The sequence below is a fragment of the Puma concolor genome, chromosome A1, assembly GCF_028749965.1.
Source record: "Puma concolor isolate L17-30 chromosome A1, mPumCon1.1.hap2, whole genome shotgun sequence".
Lineage (NCBI taxonomy): Eukaryota > Metazoa > Chordata > Mammalia > Carnivora > Felidae > Puma > Puma concolor.
The window spans coordinates 11824675-11852496 of NC_141667.1; the positions used below are offsets into that span (position 1 = coordinate 11824675).

The 27822-nt window shown below is 45.4% G+C and overlaps 1 protein-coding gene across 1 annotated transcript in view; it reads left to right on the forward strand.

Moving 5' to 3' along the window:
* The window catches only part of TRIO (trio Rho guanine nucleotide exchange factor), a 357580-nt gene that overhangs the window by 251387 nt on the left and 78371 nt on the right, over window positions 1-27822 (forward strand). Inside the window, exons 28-33 of the mRNA XM_086676230.1 lie at window positions 4384-4476; window positions 7185-7296; window positions 9048-9238; window positions 11248-11349; window positions 15300-15442; window positions 15985-16084. Coding sequence (XP_086532356.1) covers window positions 4384-4476; window positions 7185-7296; window positions 9048-9238; window positions 11248-11349; window positions 15300-15442; window positions 15985-16084 — 741 coding nt within the window. The remainder of the gene's footprint in view (window positions 1-4383; window positions 4477-7184; window positions 7297-9047; window positions 9239-11247; window positions 11350-15299; window positions 15443-15984; window positions 16085-27822) is intronic.

The following is a 27822-nucleotide window of genomic DNA, read 5'->3' on the forward strand; positions in this document are numbered from 1 at the left end:
CTTCAGCTCAGGTCATGATCTCACCATTCGTGGGTTCTAGCCCCGCATCGGGCTCTGTGCTGACAGTTCAGAGTCTGGAGCCTACTTCGGATTCTGTGTCTCCCTCTCTCTCTGCCCCTCCCCCACTCATGCTCTGTCTCTCTCTCTCAAAAATAAAATAAACATTAAAAATTTAAAAAAAAAAAAGATCCAAGATTTTAGCATGTACATGTGTATATGACATTACTTACAATTTATAGTAATTTTAGGTGTAATATCATGTTATACAGAAGGTACAAACTTTTCGGCTTCTTTTACTCTCTGTGAAACAAAAATTATCTTTGAATCTTTGAATCCTTTTTAGTCATTTATTTTTCTCATTTTTATGTGATTCCAAAAGTAGCCTGCCAATAAAATTTTTACAGATAGCACTGTCCCTAGGACCATTGGGAGGCTTATTAATTATATTCCCATTGTTGTAGATGTAGGTCATCTTTTTTGGAGAGATATTGCAGGGAGGTTATTTAGTACGAAAGAGGATAGAGCCTTATTGATATAATTTACAGAATGCTTTTTGGGTCTCCAGAATGTAGTTAAATGTGTGCCAAATACATCTTGATTAAGAGATGGGAGTACTTTTTGATGTTACGTATAATTTCTCACAAGGCTGTGAGAACATTAGATTTGTTTCTGTCTTTACGCTGGGGCATTGCCATGTGTGATACTCTGCCGTTCTCTGGAAGTCTGGGAAATGAGAATAAATTTTAGCTTGTATCTTTGAGGTGAAGCCCTGTAGATGGCCTTGTTTTAGTTGTCATTCTCCTGACTAGCAATTATACATCATTGCCTTTGTAAATATAAAGTCAGCTCCCAGCCCAGTGCTGTCCGCCCCCCCCCCCCTTTTTTTTTCTGTTTTTCACATGACCCTGGGTCTTTGCCATCAGGTGAAACTCAACACCATGGCTCTGTGCAGAGTTAGAATCATTTAAGGCCTAAGCACTGAGAGCATGTGGCACATTTAATCAAATCAAATGGCTTTGGAATCAAAGCCATTAAAAAACAACAACAACAACAACAACAAAAAAACCAAAACCTTTGTCCTTAAAACATCTTTAAAGAAATTATGCTTGTCTGATTTGGGGATTTCACAAATTACTTGCCTTCAGTATTCATTGTCCAGCATGATCCCACATCTTTTTGGGGCTCATTTAGCTCAATGTGCCTGGTCATAGGTGCTTAGCATGGAGTGGTGGATAACCCAAAGTGCCCACCTTCCCAGCAAGGACGTTATTGCATGTAAACAGCTTAATACAAAGGCAAAGCAGAAATTATGGTGTTAGATATGCCACTGACCAGTGAGCTAGATCCTCCCTTTCTTTGCCCCCCACCATTCAAAGTAAAATTTTAGAAGCACAGAAGTTTTTGTTAATACCCTTAACAGCTTTTTAGAAAAAGGAAGCTCTATTGTTTTAGCAGGATGAAACCTTTGTCAGGTATTTTGGAAGAATAGTTGGATCATGTAGCCATTTTTGTCTTTATTTTTTTATTTTTTTTTTAAATATATTGTCAGATTAGTTTCCATACAACACCCAGTGCTCATGCCAGCAAGTGCCCTCCTCCATGACATCACCCACTTTTCCCTCTCCCCTACCCCCCATCCACCCTCAGTTTCTTCTCGGTCCTTAAGAGTCTCTTATGGTTTGCCTCCCTCTCTCTCTGTAACTTTATGTCTTTATTCTTTTTAATAATTTAATTTTTTTATCATGATAGTGTACTCTTTAATCCCCATTCCCCGTCTCTCCCATCCCCCCACCTCCCTCTATTCTGGTAACCATCATTTGTTCTCTGTAGTTAAGAGTCTGTTTCTTGGTTTCTCTCTCTCTTTTCCTTTGTTCATTTGTTTTGCTTCTTAAATTCCACATATGAGTGAAAATCATATGATATTTGTCTTTTTCACTTAGCATTATACTCTCCAGCTCCATCCGTGTTATTGCACATGACAAGATTTCATTCTTTTTTATGGCTAAGTAATATTCCTGTGTGTGTGTGTGTGTGTGTGTGTGTGTGTGTGTGTGTGTGTATACACACACATACATACCACATCTTGGCTGCTTCCATAATTTGTAGATTATGCTGCTGTAAACATAGGGGTGCATGTATCCCTTTGAATCAGTGTCTTGGTATTTTTTTGGTAAATACCCAGTAGTGTGATTCCTAGATCATAGAGTAGATCTATTTTTAACTTTTGGAAGAACCTCCATTCTGCTTTCCACAGTGGCTGTACCAGTTTGCATTCCCATAAGCAGCACAGGAGAGTTCTTTTCCTCCACATCCTCTCTAACACCTGTTGCGTCTTGTATTTTTTATTTTAGTCATTCTGACAGGTGTGAGGTCATAACTATGGTTTTGATTTGTATTTCCCTGATGATGAGCAATGTTGAACATCTTTCGAGTGTCTGTTGGCCATCTGTATGTCTTCTTTGTAATATTTATTCATAGCTTCTGCCCATTTTTTAATTGAATTATTTGGTTTTTGGGTGTTGAATTATATCAGTTTTTGTATATTTTGCATATTAACCCTTTATCGGATATGTCATTTGTAAATATCTTCTCCCATTAAGTAGGTTGCCTTTTAGTTTTGTTGGTTGTTTCCTTTGCTGTGCAGAAGCTTTTTATTTTGATGTAGTCCCAATGGCTTATTTTAGCTTTTATTTCCCTTGTCTCAGGAGACATATCTAGAAAGAAGTTACTATAGCCAATGTCGAGAAATTATTGCTTGTGCTCTCTTATAAGATTTTTATGGTTTCAGGTCTCACATTTAGGTCTTTAATCCATTTTGAATTTATTTTTGTGTGTGATGTTAGAAAGTGGTCCAATTTCTTTCTTTTGCATGTTGCTGTCCAGTTTTGCCAGCACCATTTATTGAATAGACTATCTTTTACCCATTGGGTATTCATTCCTCTCTTGTCATTTTTTAATAGTATAATCCTATGATAAGGTATTAAGGGTGTCAACAAAAATAGATTGGTGTTCAGAAATATCAGAGATGTATTTCTGAATGTTATTAAAACAAGGTACTAAAAAGACATTATAGTATCTCTCAAATGTTGGGTATGCATGAAATGGGATACTTCTCAACTGTATAAAAGGATAAATTCTTGATACATAAGTAGCATAGATTAATCTCCAAAACATGGGCTGAGAGAAGCTAGATATGAAGGAGTACATTCTGTGTGGTTCCTTTTGTGTGAAATTCTAGAATATGCAAAACTAATCTGGCAATAGTAATCAGAATAGGGGTTGCCTCTTGGTGGTGGTGGGGTGTGGGTGGGGGAATTTGTTAGAAAGGGACCTGAAGAACTTCCTGTGATGTTGGAAATGTTCTGCACCTTGGTTTGGGAATTGTTTGCAAGTGTGTTGACATTTGTCAGAACTCAGTGACCTGTACTTGAGATCATATTCTATATGAAAAATGTTTTAGATGTGAAATTATGAATGTGTGTATCATAATCATTAAATGATAAATTGCACATTTTTGAACAATTGCAAATTGAAGAGAAAGTTTTAAACTACATTCGTGATCAGGAAGGCAGAGGAAGAATTGCTAAGTTTTGAACCTGGGTGGCATGTGAGGGACAAGTCGCTTGGTGGCTGTCCTGCAGCCGGCACTCCATCGGCAGCGACTCACAGGAATCCTGGCACAACGCACGCACGGGTCCCCATGAGCTTAATCAAAGTGACAAGCAGATTGAGAACACAAGAGTGTAGTGGTGTTTGAATCTCATTGGAAGCATAGAATGTGAGGAGATAACCTTTTTTTGGTGGTGCTGGGGTTTTTTTGAAGATTTTCTGAGAAGAGTGTTAAGAGCCAAAAGATGATGCAAGCACCGCTGGTGGGCGTGGAAAGTCTGAGAGCGCGTGGAGGGAATCCTCCATGGTGTGCGAACTCGTTAGTGAAGGGGAGTCAGGCCAGGGGCGGGGACGTGGTCTTGGCCAAGGCGACGCCAAGGCAAACGCTTAGGAGCTGCGGTGGGAGAGGGTGCGCCCTGTCCCCATCCCCATCCCTAGCTCCTCCTGTCTGGACTGAGTGGCCCCGGGCCGGCCCGGGGGAGTTGGAGGCCAGCGCGGGCCCAGAGCAGAGGTTGTAGGCTTGGCCTAGTTGAGATCTGCACGGGAGAGCCAGCAATGTAGATTGGACGCGCCACCTTCTGGTTCAAAGTGATCACCCGTTCTCATGTTCAGCATATTAAAAGAACAGTGATTTCTGTTTTTCTTTATACAGCAACAGTGATATGTGTATATTCATTTTGGAGGTAAAAAGTGCATTTTTAGTTCATGCTAATTCAAATGCTATAATTAACATTACAGTAACATTCGTCTCTCTCTATTTTCTTCTTAATTTAGGAAATACAACAGCGGCATGGATTAGCCAATTCCATCTCTTCTTACCTTATTAAGCCGGTTCAGCGAATAACAAAGTATCAGCTTCTTTTAAAAGTATGTATGAAGCATCTTCTGCATGTAAAATTTTGTGAATTGCGCATTACTGTTCTGGCGTTTTTCTGTTTATGTAAAGTAGCCTGAATTTTTTAAATAACACCAAGGCATTTAATTTTTTTAATTCATTGCTATTTATTACCCTGATCAGTTTCTCAGTGTGACAGGTAAATGAGAGAATATTCCTTGTTATGCACTGGAGCTTTGCTGAGTCTGGTCCGTAACATAAACTGAGGAAGGAAGGCGAGATTGTCAAACCTGGATAACGTGGTATCTGTGTCCCAGTGTGGCTTGCTGGCTGTGGACCACGCTCTTTGCTGTGTACTTTGCAGACTTTAGGTTTACCTCATAACACTGCTGGTCTGCAGGTGTAGAAACGAGCCTGTGAGGGTGAGGGCTGTGCCCGGAATCATCGCTGCATCCCTGTTGTCTGGGCTCAGCTCGAGACCCAAATGGGGCTAAAGCCCAGGTAATTTCACCCTCAGGCAGCTTTCTCCCTCTTACGTCTAGTCACATGGCACACACATATTTCTAGAACATGTTGTTCACACAAATCCCGAGTATTTGAGTCAAACTGACCTCTACTTTTTCTTGATTATAAATGATGATAATTAAAGTCATCCTGTAACTATGTATGGTGGCGGATATTAACTAGACTTCCTGTGATCATTAAGCAGTGTATACAAATATCAGATCCTTATGTTGCGCTCTTAAAACTAGCATAATGTTGCATGTCAATTATACCTCAAAAAAAAAAAAAACCAGCCACATTTATAATTTAATGTCTAGTCTTAATTGTAGAACAGTAAAGGAAACTTAGAATTTGTGATGGTTGTCACAGAATGCATTATATAAAAATCAGTGCACATTTTCTTCACTATAAGAATAATAATTTACAACCTCTACCTGATGATGTTTATCCTGCTGTATCCTTGGCTGGAGAATGTTATTAAGCATCAGAACGTACCGACTGTCCACTCCTCTTGCTAACAGTATATTACACATCTATGTCCCCGGTGCTGGCCTCACACAGCAGTAGGGAGGTGGTATGTAAATTTCCTGGATACAAAAGAAGTTCAGAGATGGAGTAATGAGATCCTGAAACTCTTTGCTGATGAGAAAACTCTAGACACAGAAATGGCTGTATTCTTTTGTGAAAATGGTATCATATGGGGTATTTCTATTGGGAAAGCACTCCTGCATTTCTGTATCAGAATCCTATGAAGTGCTTGTATGACCCTCAGCAGAAGTAGGAGGTTGCCACAAACGTGAACTAGAAGTCAGGAGGTTAAGTCGTTCACATTCACATCAGCTCACTGCTTTTTATTTGTGCAAAGGCGGTTTACCTTTTGGTGTCCTCAGCATTTAAGAATCTTGTTTTTAGCATGTGGTTCCACTAAAGACCTCTTCCTCGGTGACCTCACATCTAGTTAATCACTATTAAAATAAGGCTTTAATTTATAAGCCTCACGTTATTCTTCCCGGGGTTTTTTTTTTTTTTTTTTTTAATTTTTTTTTTTTCAACGTTTTATTTTATTTTATTTTTGGGACAGAGAGAGACAGAGCATGAACGGGGGAGGGGCAGAGAGAGAGGGAGACACAGAATCGGAAACAGGCTCCAGGCTCTGAGCCATCAGCCCAGAGCCCGACGCGGGGCTCGAACTCACGGACCGCGAGATCGTGACCTGGCTGAAGTCGGACGCTTAACCGACTGCGCCACCCAGGCGCCCCTTCCCGGGGGTTTTAAGGAGAATAATTATAAGCTCTGTTGAGGTCCCCAACGAATGTTTTTTGACAGTGAAGTTAATTTCTCCATATAGCATTTTTAAGCACTTTTTTTTTTTTTTTTTTTTTTTTTTTTTTTTGCCAATCTGCTTAGAATAATAGGCAAAAAACATCTGGTCATGAGTAAACATGCTTGTCTGGTGCAAGTTGCTCTAAAACTGTCCACTGTGGGACCAAAGCTGAGTGCGGTGCCCTGTGCCTTTGGTCGGCCACTAGGACACGGAAAGCTGTGATTACTATTACTGACTGATTATAACCATACTGTGTTAAGAAAGAGTCTTGGACCCTGCCAGAATGTGGATTTATTGTCCTTGTTCGCATTCATTTAACAGCAGATGTTCCTCTAAGTAGATCTGAAACATAATCACACTCGGGCAAGTGTGATTAGATCATTCACGCTTTTCCAAACATCCTGCACACAGAGGGACAGCATTTAACGTAGACACGGCTGCCGCTCGTGTTCTCGCTCACGGCCTGGGAGCTCCAGGGTAGATGGGGCGTGGCACTAACAGCACCAAGGAGTTCAGATCACACTGGGCTGCCTCGGGAGGCATAGCAGTCCTGACTGGACTCGGCCGTGACCTTCAGATAAAACCAGTAGCTGATGATGCTTTACTGTACTAATTGCGTGTTTCTGTTTGTCATTTTTGAGGCTTGGTAGTTGATCTGTACGCTGGTTTCATCTTAAACGGTGACTGCATCTGGTTTGCTCTGATCTGAAGAAGCATCCTGATTTGAGCAGGACAGACCCCTCCATTCGTTGCGTAAAGAGGCAGTAACTCATTTTCTATGCGAATATGTGCCCAGTTGACCACATTCCGCTGTTATCTTGAAAATCGTGGATTTTTCATGCTCTTTGCTGCAAAGATCTTGTTGGCAGAGCTTTCAGCGTTTGGCTAGTTGACGGTATTGGTCTTTTACAGGAGCTACTCACTTGCTGTGAGGAAGGAAAAGGGGAGATAAAAGACGGCCTCGAGGTGATGCTTAGTGTGCCAAAGCGGGCCAACGATGCCATGCACCTCAGCATGCTGGAAGGTAATGGGCTCTGCATGTCCCCAGCGCGTCCGTGCACTTCCTCCTGACACTGGTCTAAGTGGATTTCCCACGCCCTGGAAGTCTTGGCTTTGCGCCTCTATGCTTGGGTGGGAGTTAAGAGTTTAGACGTGAGTACCTTCTTTTTGAGAAGAACTGGTTTCATTGCTTCCCTTAAGGATTACGGAAAGTACTTCGACCTCATTAAAAGCATGTCCTTGACCGTTAACTAGAGAACAGCCTGTCTGCACTTGGAACCCCAGTAGCACCTTGTGTCACTTGCCGTAGGCAATCTGGTCTCCGCGTGGATGGATGGGTAGGAGGGAGGCAAGATCAGTCCCCTGTGATGATAAAAAACCCTTCAAAAAGCTTGTTGTTTCCCCATATCTGTATCCATTGTATCACTTACGAGAGCTTTGAATGTGGTGGTGTGTAACATAGTGTACGATGTGGTGAAGAGTCAGGTAAATAAAATTAAGAGTTATCGTCGCAAGTGAGATTTCCATGGATGCTTGTGTTTAGAAAGGCTCTTTCTGCATTACAGAGCTTAAATCTTACTGTCAGCGTACGCAGAATTATTTACGAGAAGTAATCTTGCCCCAGATGCTTTTTTATCGTCTCCATCATCGCTAGTATCGAGCAAGGGAATTAGTTGGGGCACGGGTGCAGCTGTTTGCAGCAGAGCCCCAAAAATCAGAGGCCAGGAGGCTTTTTCTTTCTCTGACGTGAACCCCTGAGCTGGTGTGGCAGCCCTTCACGGCACCATCGAGGACTCAGGCTCCGTTCACTCTCTCCCCTGCTTAGATGCCGTTCGGTTGGCTTGGTTCAGGATGCGTCAGGACCACGTTACCATTCCGTCCAGCAGAGGGAAAGTGAGGAAAGAGGGAGGGCAAGGAGCAGCTAGAAGGGCTGAAACTAGAAGTTGTACACAGGACTCCCAGCGGCCTCCCAGTGGCCTGAGTTGTCCTAGCGACAACTGGGAGGGGCTGGGAGATACCGTGCTTATCTGAGCGGCCACGGGGCTTCTGTCTGTGGAGGAGAAGGGGAGGCCAGTAGTTGGGAGAGGGCTAGCAGCCCCTGCCGCAGGTATCCAACCACTTTGCCAAGCCCTGGGAGTTGAAAGTCCACACAGCAGGCCCCTCCCACGAAGGGAGGAGCAGGGGGAAGCCCACCCCTGTGGCCAGAGTGTGACACACATGAAGAATTCTGCCCTCAAAGAGGGGGAGAACTCCCCAAGGAAGGCCAGACCAGAGCTTGGGGAAAGGCTCGGCCTGTGGCAGAACGTCCAAGAAGGGTGTTCTAGGCTGAGGATGCAGAGGATCAGGACGCAGGCTGGGGGTGGGTGACGGCCTGGGGAAGGTCCGGGACCATTCTGGACAGGGGAGGAGGTTCATATGATGGAATGCCGTGAGTAAAGGCTGAAGAGAAGTAGGGAGTTCAACCAAATCTCAAATGGTGTGAGTGCCACCCTAAGATCGAATTGAAAGAATAAAGTCACGAAGAATAATTGCCTTATTTTTTTGAACAAGAGCAAATATACGCAAAGTCATGTTTTAGGAAGAATTCTCCTTTGTCAGACTTTGTCAGGTGGGGTCAGTGCTGGGAAACCGGAGTCGGGGGCCCAGACGGGAAACCAATCTGAGATTTAGTTGACGGGCACTGAACAAATGTTTAAATAGTCACATTGCTGTCTTGTGCGTCCTTTTTTATTTTTCTTTCAAATTGAGTGTGCTCCCCTTTCTTTTATGTTGCAGGGTTTGACGAAAATATTGAGTCTCAGGGAGAACTCATCCTGCAGGAATCCTTCCAAGTGTGGGACCCAAAAACCTTAATTCGAAAGGGTCGAGAACGGCATCTCTTCCTTTTTGAAATGTCTTTAGTATTTAGTAAAGAAGTGAAAGATTCCAGTGGGAGAAGCAAGTACCTTTATAAAAGCAAATTGTTTGTAAGTACGGACGTTCAGAATTGTAAATTTTAAGGTAACACACTCGTGACCTTTTTGCAGCTAGAAAAAAATTACTGCTTGTTGCTTTCAGTTTAACCTTCCAAACTCTGCTCCGAGGTGGAACTCTGAAATTGTAAGGTTTTCATCTTCCTCAGGGAAATTTTCCTGCAGTCTCAAGTCCACTAGAGGGAGCGCATGGTTTTAGCTTCGCTGAACTTAGAAAACCTGTTTTTTTTCCTAAATGCCATAGACTCTTAACATAGGCCAAGAAAACACCTTTTTAGTGAATTTCAGTTTATGTCTTGTGTGCCGTAACTAGCTTCATAAATAAATTAATCATATGAGACTTCGATTAAGTAAGTTCTCATACCATTCTAATTAATTTTTCATTCACCAACATTGGCATATACTTAAGCAGTCTTCCTGGTGGGCTCGCTGTAGGCTCTTCGTGATGAGGTGGGATTTTTTTTTTCCCCCATAAAGATAATAAGTGTGTGAAAATTAAGTAAATTTATGGTTCTTTGCAATAGCAAAGTAGGGTTATTAAAGAAAATGTATATAAGCAAAAATAGTTTTAAAGATCCACAATCCCATCTGTAGAGAGACAGCTTTCCTGGAGTGCTGGGTCGATACTGTGTTACATTTGAATTCTTTTTTAACTTGTGAGTGTGCTTTCTGGCAAAAGAACATACCTGATGCCTCTTTTCCACAAGGAGCAAAGCCCAAGGAGTCTCTCTGTAAACCACACGTTGACTCTAAGGATGGTCTCAGGCCGTATCACCCCCTGGATCTGCCGTATTTCCATGTTCCCTCAGTGGGACTATCTCAGGGGCTGTTGACACAGAACTGCTGGGCAGGGCCAGGTTGGCGGAGGATGGGACAAAGGATGGAGCAGAGCTAATTGAAAATCACCACCAGAGAAAGAACAGAAAATGCAGTAGAGTTTGGTGTCTTCTTTACACAAGATATGGTGGATCACTTACAAATATCGGCAGATACTTGAACAATGTCCACATTACACATTTTTATGGCATCCATAGATTAATCAAGTTCCCAAAGTAATAAAAAACTACCAATGTAGAAATCGTCTTAATAATAATCTGGGATTTGCAAGTTCAAACTAATGATTTTCATACCATTTTCCTTGGCTTATGTCCTGTTTGAGATTGTCTTCTGGCTCACAGCCCACCTTACATCATTTTAGATCATATTCTAACTGGAAGGAAGACCAGCAACATTGCTGGCTAGTAATTTCACTATGCTGACTTTAATCTGTCCTCAGAGACCAAGCTAGTCTGTTTTAGAAGCTGATACATCTTCATTTAATTTATCTTTTAAAAGTTAAGGTTCCCTCCGAGGCCACAGTTATGAATCACTTCCTTTGCTGGAGGGAGGAGAATGCACCAGGGGTGAACTTGATTGTGGGGGAGGGACTGAAGATGCTGACCTTCACCTACGCTCTTCCATGTGCTCACAGCACAGCGGCATGTGTCACAGAGAGACATTTTGTCTCTTGGCCCTTAAACTTGTTGGTGCAACACTAAAGGTTAATGCTTTTGACAAACAAATTGGGAAATAACCGTGAAGACATCTCCGCCTTCTGCGAAGCCACTTCATTCATGCCGAAAACGCATGGCAGGCTCCTCTGCAACTAGGACAGATTCATTTCGTTGTTTACAGGTTGCCAATAGTCAGCTCCTGATTTTCCAGATAACACGATCTTTAGATATTTTGGTTTCCATCCTCTGTATGTGCTGGTTGACCTACACCAGGATCCCCGGCAGTGGTGCTCAGAGCAAGTGAAAGGGCTGCAACCAATCATGTGTGGCCTGAGAACAAAATTTCCTCGTTTTAACTAAAGATCCAAGGATTACCTGTCAATGGAAACAGACTGTGGTGTTATAACCTAACGTGACCACAGGTCCCCCAAAACCGTTTTCTTGGTCTTCGTTCTGTGTCCTGCCGGACTTGTTTCTGTCCTCTAACTTTTTAATTACGTTTGTATCCAGACCTCAGAGCTGGGTGTCACAGAGCACGTGGAAGGAGACCCTTGCAAGTTTGCGCTGTGGGTGGGGAGGACGCCAGCCTCAGACAATAAAATCGTCCTTAAGGTACGTCTGTGAGGCTCAGGAATGTGCAGTGTGACAAGTTTATGGAGGCTGTGTGTGCTTTTTCTTCCTGTTGTTGAAACACTGGTTTTCATGTCATTTTATTTGTTCTTTTTGTGTTCTGTTGGGATCGGCGATTACCACAAAAAGAATAGTAGAATAAGTTCAGTTTGGTGTCATGGGGTGAAACGCCTTGAGCTAAACTTTCGCTTGCCTACCAAGGGTCAAATGGAGAAGGACGTTTTTAAGCTTTTCCCACTCTTGCCGTCTGCAGAAGGGTGAGTGAGTTCTGCAAGAGATGCAGGACGTTGAGATACAAGAGGAAGGAGATGCGGGTCAGCAGGTCCCATTGCACACTTCACTTACTTTCCAAAGGGAAACAGGCACCTGATGAACTTGTGAAGGCCTTGGGCAGTTTCAAGGCTGAACATGCCAAGAGTCTTCATGGGGTCTCAGGCTCTTTGCTTCCTAAATAGGGAGAAGAGAAAAAGGGGGATAATGATCAGTTACAGGGGTCAATAATGTTAGGATTTAAAGCATTCAAAAACATTAAGGGTGCTTTTTGGGTGTGTGTGTGTGTGTGTGTGTGTGTGTGTGTGTGTATTTGGGGGGGAGGAAAATAAAATATGTTTGGATATTTTATTTGAACTCTGCTTTAATCATACTAGCCTCTCCTAGGAAAGGCACAGGGCTCTAAGGGTATCTTGTGTACTTCCCTCTTTCTGTGTTTGAGAAAATACAGATGGAACGGTCTATCTGGAAAAACCATGGCGATTTCGGAATGTTTTGTGAAAGATGTTGCTGAAGATTTGTAGAATATTGGGAGATGAGCCAAAAGCTTAATAGGACTCTGGTGTGTGAATTGGCATGCCAGCGATCCTGTCTCGTACATTCCTTTTAATCTCTCAACAGTATTTCCAGCAACTATGAGTTACTCATCGATACCTCGCTCTTACAGAATTTGTACTTTGGTGAAAGTATTGTGTTTCTAAGGCCTTTGTTCCCATGGAAATGATGGATTGTTTTGCAATGAATATATGATTACCAGCCCAGTGTGTTCTTGTTAGTATTGGCGTAAAGCCCTGTAAAGTATAAATTGCACTGATAGCTAAATATTAGATAACTTTCCTAAGGCATAAAATTTTAAAGTATACTCAAAACCACAAAACTTCCAACTCATAGGAAGCATCTCTCCAGATTAGCTATAGTGATAGATATCAAAGGGTGTATCTAAGAGGTAGTGCCAGATGTTTGAGCCAGACAGGGACTACTTTCACGTAGGACATAATAAAACACTCATGATGCAATTCAAGAATAAGATTTCCTTTAGGCTTTATCAGATGAGAGTCTTTTAGGGAATTTTGGGTAATATTTTTCTGCTTTCCAAGGAAAGGCTAAAGAAAATGATGTCCTCATTCATTTTAGAGATTGCTCTGTGGTGATGGAGATGGAAACCGAGGCGGTGATGGAGGAGATGGAGGTGGTGGTGGTGGTGGTGGTGGAGCTGGAAGTGGTGGAGGCAGAGGAGGGGAGGCTTTGGGGGGGGGGGCGGGGAGGAGGTGGAGATGGAGGTGAAGGTGGTGATAGAAGTGGTGGAGGTGGAGACGGAGGTGGTGATGGAGACAGAGATCATATTGGAAGTGATGGAGGCGGTGGTGATGGAGGTGATGGCAGAGATCACGGTGGAGGTGGAGATGCCAGCAAAGATGGGGATGATGGTGGAGGTGGTGGCGGAGGAGGAGACGGCGGTGATGGAGGTGGTGGTGATGGAGATGACGGTGGTGGTGGAGATGCCAGCAAAGATGGAGATGATGGTGGGAGCGGTGGTGGAGGAGGCGTTGGTGGAAGTGGAGGAGGTGGTTGACATGGAGGCGGTTGTGATGGAGATGGTGGTGGTGGTGGTGGTGGTGGTGATGGAGGTGGAGGGGGGAGCAGAGGTGGTGGTGGAGAAGACGGCTGTGCTGGAGGAGGTGATGATGGTGGTGGCAGGGGTGCTGGTAGTTGTAACACAAAACGTTGGTCTTTTTTACGCTGTACCCTGGAAAGGAGAGTCTTATTTCTAAATCCTTCCTGAAACAGATGAAAACTACCAAGAGTCTGCATCAGACTGTTCCCATCTCTCAGACCAGTGGGACCTTTTACTTAGTACTTTAGCTGGCTTGCCTTTCTGTTACAATTTCTCAAAACCTGGCACCTTTTTTCCTTGTTTAATTTCTTTAAGGTCAGGAGAATTCCTCTCCATAAATGTAATGATCACCTCACTGTGAAATCATGAGAATTCCATTTATTTCTGAACCGTAGTAATAGTTTCCCTCAGTTGTCTGTAAACTCTGCCAAATGTTCTTTCTCAGATGCTTCTCTTTGCTTAACCTGAATGTTCGCATCAGGCATTTAAATGCCAGTAGATCTGTAGTTTTCAGAGTTGTCCACCCTGAGACACTTTGGTTTCCTGCACAGGCTCCCGTAGTCCCTGATCGCCCTGCCTCTGGCCCCAGAAGCACTTGGGTTACTGCCTTCCAGTCTCAGGTCTGGGAATGGGAGCAAGAGGCTCCTTTTTGCCACCCCCCCCCCCCGCCTCCCTGCATTTAGTCCCCTGTTCCTAGCCCTCAGCGACTTTAAAGACACATCCTCCAGTGAAAACATTTTATTTAGAAAAAAGAGTCTCAATTTTAATTTCCTTTCCCAAAATGGGCTCCAACTTGCTGTTTTTGAAGACAAGGTGCACCATGAGAAAACACTTGGCCCCTCTCCGCCAGGGGCTCAGCTGCGACCCCTCTGACAACTGTTTCGGTCATTTACAAGGACTTATGCTTATGTCATAGGAAGTTGATGTTTCTTAAAAGGAAATGAAAAACTGTTACTAAGGCCCAGAACGTGCAAAAAGAAAAAAAAGAAAAAAAAACTTCCTTTGAGGCAAAGTGAAAGAAAAAAGTGTGGGCAAAGCGATGCCATATGTGTTCATTCCACACATACTGAGTATCCACTGTGTGTCCTGTTTGGAGCACGTTTTCAGAAGTTGTATTGGAACCGGGGTAAATCCACCGTCTGTAATTGGCAGTAAGGAAACTGGTCCAACCGGAAGCAGGTGAAGGCGGAAGTCGGGAGGATGGGCTGTGTCATCGCATGGATGGCATCCACCCCGTGCCAGCCTGAGAGTCCCGGCTGCTTCAGCTACTCGCAGTGTCCCATGGGGCACATTTCTGATGCGTCCATGCCATGGTTCCCCCCTTACAACACGAGGATGGGGGGGGGCGGTGACCCCGCAGAGCAGTGGGAGTGAACGCGGGTGCAGGTGGGGACACGGTGGCCTCTGCAGCTGCTGTCCCATGAGTACAGTGAATGAGGCAGCAAGATGGGCGGGCATTAGTGAGGGCCACGAACCACCGACCGCTAGCCTTTGTCTGAATAGCTTCCAAGACACTTTGGTTTGGGACTGGCTGCGTTTTCATGTTTACCCACAGCTGCTTAAAAGGTTGTTGTTGTTGTTGTTGTTTTAACATTTATTCAGTTTTGAGAGACAGAGACAGAGTGCGAGCTGGGGAGGGGCAGAGAGAGAGGAAGCCACAGAATCTGAAGCAGACTCTAGGCTCTGAGCTGTCAGCACAGAGCCCGACACGGGGCTTGAACCCACGAACTGTGAGATCATGACCTGAGCCAAAGTCGGACACTTAACCGACTGTGCCACCCAGGTGCCCCTTAAAAGGTTTGGGGACTGGGGAATTGCTGATCATGAAAATAATTCTGGAGTAACGTATGTGCTATAAAATGAAAATGGTTTTGATGAAAAAATACTCAAAATGGCAAATGAAACATGGGATGCAGTTGCTTTTCTGCTGAAAAGTTATTTTTGAGATGGGGAAACTCAGGGAATGTGGGAGACCTGAGTGTGGTTAGAGCAGGTTCTGGAAGGGGGACGCCTTCTGTGTCCTGATGGACTCTCACACCTCGTTAAGGCTTCCAGCATAGAAAACAAGCAGGACTGGATAAAGCACATCCGCGAAGTGATACAGGAAAGGACAATTCACCTGAAAGGGGCCCTGAAGGAGCCCATTCACATCCCCAAGACGGCACCGGCCACGAGACAGAAGGGAAGGAGGTAAGTGCTGGGGGCCTTTCGGTAAGTTTGTTTAATAGGAAGAGAACAAGGCAGTGTTAACTTACTGTTTTTCACAGATTGATAAACACACTGTATGTATAACATCATCCTTAGTAATGAAATTGCTTTGTCACGATGAGAACCTCCCTTCGGCCTAAAGAAAATGAAGGGCTGGGTACAAATCCCTGTCTGTTCCCCTTTCCCACCGCAAGTGTGAATCTGGACACACATGTAGGTTGTGCCTGTGACCAGGACCAGCTGTACTGTCACTTCGCTGTTTGCGTTTCTCATTTCTGAGGCAGAAGTACCACACCTGTGTTTTACCGTTGTGCGAATTAAGCAGGGGGCACACGTCCGCCACTCATCCCGGCGCGCAGCCGAGAGGGGTCGGTCACCGCTCACACGATGCTGGTGGCAGCAGTCACGCAGATGGATTCGTGCCTCTCTGAGCAAATCTGTCTCTCCAGCGACTCATAGACGCTCTGCACCAGTCTTGACCAACCCCGCAGTGTCAGGAATGAAAAGTGTGTTTGCTTCTTCAGGGACGGAGAGGATCTGGATAGCCAGGGCGATGGGAGCAGCCAGCCTGACACCATTTCAATTGCCTCACGGACATCTCAGAACACACTGGACAGCGATAAGGTAAGCTGTAACAGCACTTTCTTGGGTGAATGTAGCTAGTCTTGGCTCTGATAGGAAGCAGCCTGTTTCTGTCTATAAGTGACAGTTTGTCACCAGTCCTTTCAAACAGTCACTGTGTGCTAAGTGGTGCGAGGCACAGAAGCAGGAGCAAAAAGTTGGGGATGTCAGGGGTCAAGTCTGAGGATTCAGGAAGAAATTGCCTGCCCTGCCCAGTGCCGTCACCTGGTTTTCTGTCAGGTGTTCTAGGGCAGAGTGTTTAAGCTTTTTAATTTTACATAAGCAGAAGAGCCTGTCACTTTAAGTTAAATGCTACACCAAGCCCTGAGGGTGAAAGCGGATCTACTCGGATTGAAGCAGGAGCCCTGGCATCCTCAGGGCGGCACAGCAGAATGCAGGGAGTGCGCCCCGAACCAGCCTGCACCTGAGCTGACCTCCAGGCACACAGATCTGATCGTTGTCGGAAAATACGCATGTAGCTGTGCCTTCTACGGAAGGGGTGCGGTGTGGAGAATCCCGTGATCTGTCCTGATGGAATCCCAAAGCCAACAAAATACATCGACAGGAGACTTTGGAATCCAGGCTTCCATCACGCACAGATACGCAGAGTCCTCCGTAAAATGAGTTGGGGGACAGTGACATCAACTAAGTCTTGCATTCCCGCTGAGATGAGCATGTGTTCTATTTCTAAACTGCTAGACCAAATTCTTTAAAAAGGTTATTTGACCGTAAATAGGGATTTTATTTAACTTGCCACATTGAGGATTCCTGTGTTCCTGAAGCACAGCCCCTCATTTGTAGCCCGGAAGCGTCTCGCCCTCAGCGTCATTTGGAAGGGGCTGCTGACAGAGGAGCGGGCCCAGTGTCTGGGCCCAGATGGTGGGCTTTTCCCACTCGGTCTTGCAGAGGATTCGTGGTGTGTGATGCTGTTGGCAGGAGGGCAGTGAGCAGGTTGGAAAGCATTTGCTCTTTTACAGCGATTTCGTTTCTCAGATCTTTCTGCTTTGAGTCATTTGTTGTTTCTGTTCTGCTTTTTGAGTTTACTAAATAGGAAGTCCTAGAACTCTGAATGGTTAGAGTAACAGGACGGGAGAATAAACACGGCATCTCGTTTTTGTTTTGTTCAGAGCCTGGTGGCCGGTATGTCTTGCCAGGGGTAATAATGGGGAATAAGATGAATGACACATCAGGCGTTCAGTGCGGAGCAGCCGTTTCTCCTGTGGCCCCACCCCATGGCCATTTAGTTAAGAGAATAAAGTTCGAACTTGGAAACGTTTCGTTAGAGTAATTCTGGTTCTTTTCTTTAAAAAAAAAAAAAAAAGATCGAGGTGACAGAGTTACCAGAATCGCCCGTTTATACAAGACCTCCACCTAAAAGCGGTGTTGGAAGTAATAGGAGCTCAGGTTGGGGCGCGGCCACCTTCACTCAGACCACCTCACGGGCTTGCTTGGGTCAAGCGTCCCCACGGCAGCTGTGCACCCAGCAGCCCCCAATTCGCATTCTCACCAGATGTGCTCTGCTGGGTCTGGTCTGGGTTCACTCTAGAAATGAGTTTTAAAGTTTACTTGTTAGAAATGAAATATTTGATTTCTTATAAACTTTATTTAAATCCAAGTTAGTTAACATACAGTGTCATATGGTTTCAGGAGTAGAATTCAGTGATTCATCACTTACATATAGCACCCAGTGCTCATCCTAATAAGTGCCCTCCTTAAAGCCCATCGCCCATCTAGCCCATCCCCCCACCCACCACAGTTCTCTGTATTTAAGAGTCTCTTACGGTTTGCTTCCCCTGTTTTTATCTTATTTTTTCTTCCCTTCCTCTATGTTCATCTGTTTTGTTTCTTAAATTCCACACATGAGTGAAATCATATGGTATTTGAGTGAAATTGCCAAAGAGATAAATAAATGTAAAAGGCTTGCCTTTTAGAAGGTGTGCTAAGACTTTTCTAGAGGTTGGTCCAAAAAGAAGGGGCAAGTGTCTTTTTAGGCAGCATATGGTAATTGGGTGGTTGGCGGTAGTGGTGTGGAAATGCCCCCCTGGGTCTGGTTAGGTGCTCCGGCTCTCCCGTTCCCACTCTGAGATGGCAAGCGCCCACTCCTGGCTCCTGGTCCCCTGATGTGTGGCTGACTGCAGTTCACAAAAATAAGGCTGTGTCCTGTAGTTAGGAACCGTGTAACTGCTTGTGCTTTGGATCTATTGTAGTATAATAGGCTTATGTGAAGTTGGACTCAGGCCTGCACAACTACTATAGAAAAATGAGGCATTATCCTAAGGCTGTTGCTATTAAGACAGCAAATTCTGTTTGTACCCAATGAGAGAGGAGGAATGAATCACTACCAGAAAAGTACAGGTTTGTAGGAATTAATCATTTCACCCTGGGAGTCTGGTGGGATGCTAGGGTCTTTAGAGAACTTCCTGTTACGTATTCTGTGGAGGTAATTCACCAGTTTCTGCCTACCTGCTCCACTGCATTGTCTCTAAACTTTGTTGTGTGGCTCAGAAACCCCTAAGGACCACTTCTGCACGTACTGCCATGCCCCTGCACCTGGGCTTTGCAGAGGCTCTCCCCGGCTCTTCTGGTGGAGCCGTGACCACAGCCTCCCATGATTCCTAACCGTCTGGAAGTAATGACACTCCAAAACTCATTTTTTAAGTGGACATGGCATGTATTTCCTCTAATATCCCTCACTGAGACCATAGGTCCTTCGTAGGTTCAAAAGTACAAAAAAGGAGTGAGCTATCTTCCTAAGACTGTAGAAATGCAGCAAGTTACTTTCCTCAGTTCTTGGGGTCTGCACTTGGGATGAGAATAAATAGCATGTGAGATATTATAACGATAAGTCAAAATCTGGAGTCTGGAGAGGACATTCCCATTGGACCTTACAAAGAAGAGATGTGTTTGCTACCACATGAATGCCGGCTTTTGTGTGTTCTCTGCTTCCAAAACATTTTCTTGCACCCATCTCCCTTTTTGTTCTAGTAGATATTTCGGGGTCATAGATGATTCAGGAAAACACATTTTGAATATTAGGAAACTACCTGCTTTTTTGAGTCAGCTTGTAAAATGCAGTTTCACTGAACTAGGCTTAACCAGAAAACCCCTTTCCCTCCAATGGCAGTAACTTTTCATGTCTCAAGGTTCTTTTCCACTCCGCAGAAAGTTTAAATAGCCTCAAGTTTAAACAGCCTCTGATGATATAGGCAGATAGATCTGGTGAGGGAAATTACTTAACCATATTCTGCCTGTTTGACTTAATTTATGATGTCTGCTGTGAGTTAGTTGTTATCACGGACTTTGGTCCATTTCAGAAACTGGGTGGGGGGATGTTTTTGACTCGGCCTCTTGGAGACTTCTTAAGGGAAGGTTATCTGCCCAGCGCTGCAGTCATTCTCAGATGAGGCACAGGATGTTTCTGGAAGGGTCTGTTAAGGAGCGGCTCCTGGAGACGCCCTCTTTCCAGGGAGCACTGTTCACAGAGCTTGAGTAGACAGGTCACAGATAGAAACCACATGCCCCATGAGCACATTTCTTTCCTTGAAAACATCAGTTTTAAAATATGGCATCTGTTTGTTCCAAAAGTAAGTTTAGCAGTGATTCTTGCCCATATTCGTGGTGCTTAATGCTGATGAAATGATCTTATGAAAATATAATTTGGATTCCAAAGAAATCAAGATTCTTACTCTTGCCAGATTCTTATCTCATTTGTCCTGCGTTTGTCTCCCTGAGGTAGGGAAGAGAATGCTGAGCCAGGCTTCAGGACATCGAGGAGATGGGGGAGGGTTGGATGGCCCTCACACGGCCACCCAGCAGTGGAAAGAGAAAGCCAGAAACAAAATGTGGATTTAATTACCTGTTGGTGCCTAGGCGTTACTATTTCACATTAGGGCTGGATATGGAGGTAGATGTTTTTAGTGTATTAAAAAAGCATTTTTAACCTTTTTTCTTCCTATTTGCCTTATTAGTCTGTGGTTTATTTCATATAACAAAAATTTATAGTATAAGGAAAGTAGAAAATACGGGAATGAAATATAGGCTACTCTAGAACAAAGCATCTTGAGGTCAAGATGAATCACCAAGGCAAGAGGAAGTTGTCTCTGGAAAGGCTGACCCAAGCCTTCGGGGGCCAGTGAGAGCTTTCTTTTACATCTAAGGTAATGCAGTTCTTATTTTTAATAAGTGAGAAATTCATTTGAGACTGATACTTGGCATGAACTACCCTAAGCTTGTAATATTAATATATGAATCCACGTATTTAAAAAAAACAACAAATGGTTTTAGTTACTCTTATTGAAGCACATATGTAGCATTGGGTTGGGGATATGCGATTCTATGTAGTTTAAAAAGTCAACCAACTTTCTCTATGAAGCAACATTCTAACAGTTGGAACTTGGGTGGATTTATGTAAATTGCAGCATACATTTTTAAAACTGTGGCTGAATTCACAGTTTTGAGAAAGGGAACTTGTGTTTAGCCTACTCAGGAAATGCCACACACTTCCTTCCAGCCCCGGTCCCTTGTGTCCCTTGCGTACGTGGCACAGAGCAGCGTCCCTGGCACAGAGCAGCGTGGCCAGGAGTGAGGTGAGCCCCGGTCCGGAGCTCCAGCCGCTTCCCCTGGCTGAAGGTGCCAGAAGCTTTGCTCAGAGGAGGTCCTCTGCTGGCCTTGCCAGAGCCCTGGGCCTCCCAGGACCTTATGTAGGTTTTCCCCTGTGTGGGCATGAAATCGAGTCATTTTAGTCAGAAGCCTTTCTTCAGGACGGCACATGGTTTTCGTCCCCGCAGACAGGACACTCTGGCTTCAGAGTGGTGACAAAGTAGTCACTCAGAGTACTGAACATCAAAACGGCAGGTGGTTAAGAACAAGGAAGAGCTCGCCAGCCAGATCTCTGGGCTCTGCTTCTCCGCAGCCTTCAGCAGTTACCTCGCCTCTCTGTGCCTCAGTTTCCTCATCTCTAATTGGGGGACGGTGCCATCACCTCGGGGCTATGAGCATGTACTGAGAACATTGCCTGCCTCGCATGTACACAGTTGTTGCTGCGGCTTCCTCTTCAAAAGTGCTGCCTTCTCCCTCATTCCTGGATGTTGATATTCATTAATGGCCGTTGCAGATGGCTGCCTGTGTCATCCTCGCTGCCCTCGTATCTGCCCGCTCTTGAGCACAGTGCATTTGGAGCTGTGTGTGTTTGGAGCTGGAAGCTGCCTTAAGAATACATTGCTCAGTATTAGTGCCTGGACTTAGGCATTTTGGTGGCTCAGCAGTAAAATACCACATAATGGGCAGTCCCTGAAGAAGAGGGGGACCCTTGCTCAAAACATATCCCCCCACACACACTCCCCTTTAACCCACCTCGCTGCGTTGTGGCCACGCGCACATAAAACGACTGCATGCGTTCCCAGGATAGGGTCGTTCGTCCACGGATACTCGCGGATCACCCAGTGTGTGCCAGCCCGGAACATGTAGGCATGAGCAGGGTGACCAGCCCCCCGCCCCTGCCAGGGTGATGGAGCACACCTGCCTTTGTTCCTTCCTTTTGCTAATCTTTGTTTTCGGTCTTCCTAAGTGACTGTGGTTTTTGTAATTTTTATCAAGTGTTTTAAGCGCTTTCATAAAACCACAAAGTGGAACGTAGTCTTTGATAATTTTAATCAGAAAAAAATCCCCCACGCCAAAGTAGAAAGCCTCAGTTCTAAGAAAAGGTAGGTTTTTGGTTTTTTTTTTTTTTCTTTAATTTTTTTTTCCAACGTTTATTTATTTTTGGGACAGAGAGAGACAGAGCATGAACGGGGGAGGGGCAGAGAGAGAGGGAGACACAGAATCGGAAACAGGCTCCAGGCTCTGAGCCATCAGCCCAGAGCCCGACGCGGGGCTCGAACTCACGGACCGCGAGATCGTGACCTGGCTGAAGTCGGACGCTTAACCGACTGCGCCACTCAGGCGCCCCTTGGTTTTTTTTTAAATATAAAATTTGGATAGAAATTTAGCAAAAGTGTTTATAAAAGTAGTGGTGCATCAAGAAACGCTTTTTAATGTAAATTTGACGGAACTGGTCAAAGCAACCATCATAGGAGGATGTCCGCTTGATTCAGACGGGAGGCAGGGCATTTACTCCAGCTGTGGTTCCTTCTGGCGAGAAGCCCAGTCAGCTGGTCGCTGGCTGGCGTACCTTCCCTCTTCCCATCCCTGCATCAAAGACGTGAGGAGTCCTTTCACAGGGACTTCTCTGGATGAAAGATGGTGTTGCTCACTCAGGAAGTTCAGCAAGCGGGCTCCTCTGGGTGAAGTGGTCTCTCAGAGTTTCTGCTGTTCCAGGGCATGGTGACCTGAGGGAGTGCGGGTGGTGTTCAGCTGTCTGCTCCCAGCTCCCGTGCCTCGCTCTGCGTTAACCAATTAAGTTGGTCATCGATCTGTTCGGCGGGTGCTGGCATCCCCGTTCTGGCGTGTTGAGTGAGGGGAAACGTGATGTTAGTGCAGGTCAGCTTCCGTGAAGCCCCATACGAACTCGCTGTCCCACCTCCAGTTGGCCTCACTTTTTACTTCAAAGTTTGCCCTTTTTTTAGGTGGGGCTTTTAAGTTTGCTTTTTCACATCAAATTTTCCATTCCACCTCACGTATATCACACAGTCAGGGAGGCCTTCCAAGAATGATTTTCATGTCAGAAAACCACCGTGCGACAATGTCAGTAAAGAATTAACACCCCTGAGTACCACACTCCGCTTTCTTTTCTGGATAAAATACTGGGTATGGTAAGCTGCTGCTTTGGGGGGGGAAAAATCTTCTCACAGATTTTTTTTTTTATGTGCGTGTATAGTGAAAACCACAGAAAATTTACCATATTAACCACTCTTCAGTTCTCACAGATTTCTATGCTCAGTGTGTGAGAGCCCATCAGAGTGGTCCGCACTGAAACTCAGCAAATTTTGGTGAAGGTTTCTCCCGTGGATTTAGCCTCGGGGTCGGGGTGAGCATGGGCCCGGCTGCTCACCTGGGTAAGATGGTTGCTGATACGCCCCTGTGTCCATGCAGTTGCGCAGTGAGAAGCTTGGGTGGGTGAGAGCCAGGGATGTGACGCGTTTCCTTGGGGAACTCTTAGAGATGCCAGTGGCCGCCCCTCTCTTGTGAGCATTGCCAGTAACGGAGCCGTGTGCTCTCATCCTCTCTAACCAGGCAGCCAATTTTTGGTCTGCTCTGTGTGGAGCCTCCGCAAAACCACAAGACTCTTTTGTGAGGTTTCTGAATGACTGAACTGTACTGGGTTGTAGGATGTGACTGTTCACAGAGTTGACACACTCTGTTCTTTAAGGAAAAATGGCTTTTATTAGACCACAATGCCCCTTTCCTTTTGAATTGCTCTCTGAACATTGGCCAGACACCCACCTGAGTTGATCTTCGGTTCTTGAAGTAGAATCGTTTGCAGCAAGGGCCGCGTGGTCCGCCATGCTAGTCGTAAAGAGCCCGCTCCTCCTCTGGCAGAAGCTGCCCGAGAACTCACCTGGGAGCTCGGTTATTCAGACCAGATGTTTGCCGTTGTCCCTCCAGAACTGTGTGTTCTTGTACAACTGCCTCGTTGTGCACCAGAGAGGGGCATCTCCGAGGAGGGGTGGGCTGAGAATTCCTCTGCTGTGGGTCTCTTTTCGTTACTGCCTTTAACTGGGTTCAGGCAAAGCAACGGCATAACACGGTTTCTCCAGAGAACATAAAAAATAAAATTCGGTGCCGCATGGTGATTGTTGAAGGTTCACGTGCCAGCGACCAGAGAGGAGTGTTTCATCCTTTTGGGTGAAACTACAGCTTGTTCATTTTCAGTCATTCTGGAGAGAATTCAGGCAAAGGGACCCTGGTTTGATGCTGCTAATTGTGCATCTGGGTCATTGGAGTTCCCTCCGTAGCCCTTGTAGTCTTGGAGGAGGCATTTCCTAGCTGGCTTCTGTGCTCCATGTGCTAAGGAGGGCCTTTTCACTGCCATGCTTTTTAGTCCCCATATTTGTTGTTTAAAGGAGAAAGGCCGAAAGATCAGGGGGAGGGGGAAACTGTCCTCTGATGTGCATTTCACAAGAGTTAATGTGAGTCATGGAAACTCAGATTTTCATAAATTGCAATCCTAAACTAAACGCATGTGGTGAGGAACCCCTCCTAGAAGTCCCTCAGACACACAGAAGTGAGAAAGATACTGGGAAAACTGTCACAGAGTATGGCTGGAAGGGAAAGTGAATTTTTAAACGAGATCAATGGAATGGTAATTCTTCAGCACAGTAATGAAATTGGATCACTGTTGGTAGCAGTATCACTGAAAACAAGTACGGTCTCAGTCATACTTAACAATGTATGTTATCTGAAATTTTTCCGATCAGCAATTTAATTCTTACAAGGTAGTAATGATTTACATTGCTCCCTCAAAATAGTTATTTTAAGTCTTTTATTTTAAAAAATTTGTTTTTTTAATTAGCAAACTGGTTTTATTTATTTATTTATTTATTTATTTATTTATTTATTTATTTTTTTTTTAACGTTTATTTTTGAGACAGAGAGAGACAGAGCATGAATGGGGGAGGGTCAGAGAGAGGGAGACACAGAATGTGAAACAGGCTCCAGGCTCTGAGCTGTCAGCACAGAGCCCGACACGGGGCTCGAACTCACGGACCGCGAGATCATGACCTGAGCCGAAGTCGGCCGCTTAACCGACTGAGCCACCCAGGCACCCCAGCAAACTGGTTTTAAAGGCAGGTTTTGTCGTAGGTTTAAAATATTCGGATGTGAACATTGAGACAGAAATGCACAGGACGTATGTGCTCTAGAAAACATCCAGTTAGCTTCCCCGTCCCTTAAAGATTTGTGCAGGAGATTCTCATGGTAAAACCAAGAAGATAGCGATGTTTTTAAACGATAATCTTAGTGCTGTTTAAAAACTGATTCTTGTACTAGGTTTTGTTAGTAAGTTCTCTGAGGTCTTTGAAAAAGAACTGTATGTAACTCAGTATGAGATTCTTTGTCCGAACAGGCTTGATTTTTATTTCTGATGTTCTGTCAAGTCCACAGATGTTTCCAATAGTGTTTGATTACTCTGTAAGGGGCTAAAGCATCCGTGCCAGAAATAAAGTCAAGCTTAACTCTCCTCCTCAGGCAGCCCCTTTCTCTCCTTCCCACCCTTCCCCCACCCACAGAACATACCACGTGGCTCAGAGCAGTCTGAAAAATTAATAAAATGCTCAAGAATGAAGCCAGCAAAGGCCTGGTGATGAGATAATGTGTCCTGAAGTTGTGGTTCCCAGGGCTGGGCGTGGAGAAATGGCAAGGCAGCCTGCAGGCGGGGATTGTGTTGTGTATACACACACACACACACACACACACACACACACACACACACGCACACGCACACACGCACACACGGGCGGGTCACTGGTGGCCACGGGGGAGCTCCAGCAGGCTGGAAGGGGGCCCCCAGGAAGTATGGGCCCCAAGGGGCCTCAGCACGCTGGACTCCATACTGGGCCTTGTCCACTGGTCGCGCCTTCCCTGGGACAGGAAACAGCCCTCGTTTTTGTTACAGGGATTAACCCCTTCCATAATGCCATAATGCAGGGTTTTACAAGGGAAATTCTCTCTCTTGGACCTCTGCCTTTAACTCTTTTAACGTGAGCATCTTTGTTCACAGAGAAACGTGTGGGACTTAGCATGGGTTTCCCACAGAGGAATTTATAAAATTTAGAAGGGGATTAAACATTTGTGAGAAATTTCCTCTGTGGCCTAGCAAAGACAGTTCACTTTGTCGATATTTATGTTGCATTATGGAGGAGTTTTGTTTTGTTTTGTTTTCTGTGGTTGTCTTGTGGACATGTGTTTCTTATTGTAAATATCTAAACTTCTCTCAAAAGACCGGCTATTAGAACAGGAGGATACTGAACAGCGTAAGGCATGACAGGGCCAGCAGGCTGCGGGCCTGTGCAGGAGGCACGGGTTCCCAGTTCTCTGCGGGTGGATCTGATCTGCAAGGCTTGTGGAACAAGGCTGCTTCCCAGCAGGAGGCCCAGGCGGTCCTTCACCCACTGGCCACAGCCCAGCCCGCCTACTCCTCTGTCCCTGTGTGTTCTCTGTGCTGCTGCCCTTCAGGGCGACAGAAGCCTGGGTGTGCTGCACACTGAGCACAGGTAGAGTTCGCTCCTGAAGTCACAGGAGAAAAGCCCACGTTCCATTTCAATTTCTCAAATGCAGCCTCTGCATTTTTAGAGCAAGCCCATTTTGCGTTTTTCACTTCCGCAAATGTTTATCTGCTTGTGGGATACAAAGCACTGGGCAAGCTAGGCTTCAAGGCTATTCAGCAACCTTTTCGTATGATCCCGGTACCTGCCATTGTTGGCACTGGGACTCGGGGATGACTGAGACGGGCCCCATCTCTCCCCTCACGGACCAGGCATGGAAAGTTCACAGAGAAATAACAAACCCGCTTGCTGGTGCTAAGGGCACGTGCGTGCGCTCACACACACACACACACACACACAACCCAAGACGTGGCTCATTTCAGAATTGAGACACGATTTATTTAAAAACCTAAGACAGGTGCAGGAGCAACTTCTCAGAGGGCTTTGACAGGGGGCCTGGAATAGAGTGGGGACATGGGGGTTCTGAGCAGACGGATCTCATGGACACAGTGCAGGGCAGGACCACCTCAAGGAAGACACGCTCCAGGCTGTGAAGCACATGAGGACAAGGGGCAGGGTGGGCAGGACCTGGCTGTGGGGGCTTGGGGGCTTTGAATCCCACACGAAGGAACGCGTGTCTCAGATGCTTGAATGGGAGGCTCCGCATTTCAAAAAGGCAGCTGCCAGCAGCGTTCAGATGGCTTGGAAGGTGAGCCTGAAGTTAGGGAGGCCACCAGGAGGTCACCGCAAAATCCAAATGAAGCGTGGCACGGATGGGCAGAGGAAGGAAGTAATCCGAGACATGGCCTTAAGTTTATTTGATAGCGTTTGGAGAGAGAGTTTTTAGCTCGGGTGACTTGATGGTGAAACCATTATCCAAAAGGCAGCATTGGAAGAGAAACAGATCGGGGAGGCGGGTAATGAGTCACGTCCTAGACTCACTGCTTTGGAGGGAAATGCCCGAAACAGTGACGAGAGTCCTCTCTAGCTGCTATCTGGGATGTCTGCTTGGGGATTGATGGGCACAGAGAGTGTGGTTATGGAGCCGCACAGGGGGATGGTGGACACGCAGCAGAGCTGGAACCTCCTGGGGCGACCTGGAGTGAGGGGCCAGCAAGACAGTCCAAAGATGGGGAGCGGGTGACAAGGTTGTTGTGTAGGAGGGATGTTAATGAGTGTGTGTGTGTGTGTGTGTGTGTGTGTGTGTATACACATATATATACGTATATATACACATGTGTATACATACATAAACATACATACATATATATATATATATATATATATATGCGCGCATGCTGTCCCCGGGGCATGAACAGTGTAAGGGGCAGACAAATGGGACACAGGCCACAGGCAAATAGTGATCACGGCACTGTATCTTTCTGGAGTTCGTGAATGTGCTTCAAAGGGCCTAAGAATTAGTTGAGTTCTAATTTACAGAAAATGGGAGTGAGCTTAGTGGGAGGGGAGATGTACGGAAAGGAGCCTCAGACCAGAAAGCACATAGCATAGGGAAGTAAGCCAGCGTCCACAGAGCATACGGAATGGCATGCTAAAACACGGCATGGGAAGAGGGCTTGGAAAGGACCCGGCGGGAGTGCC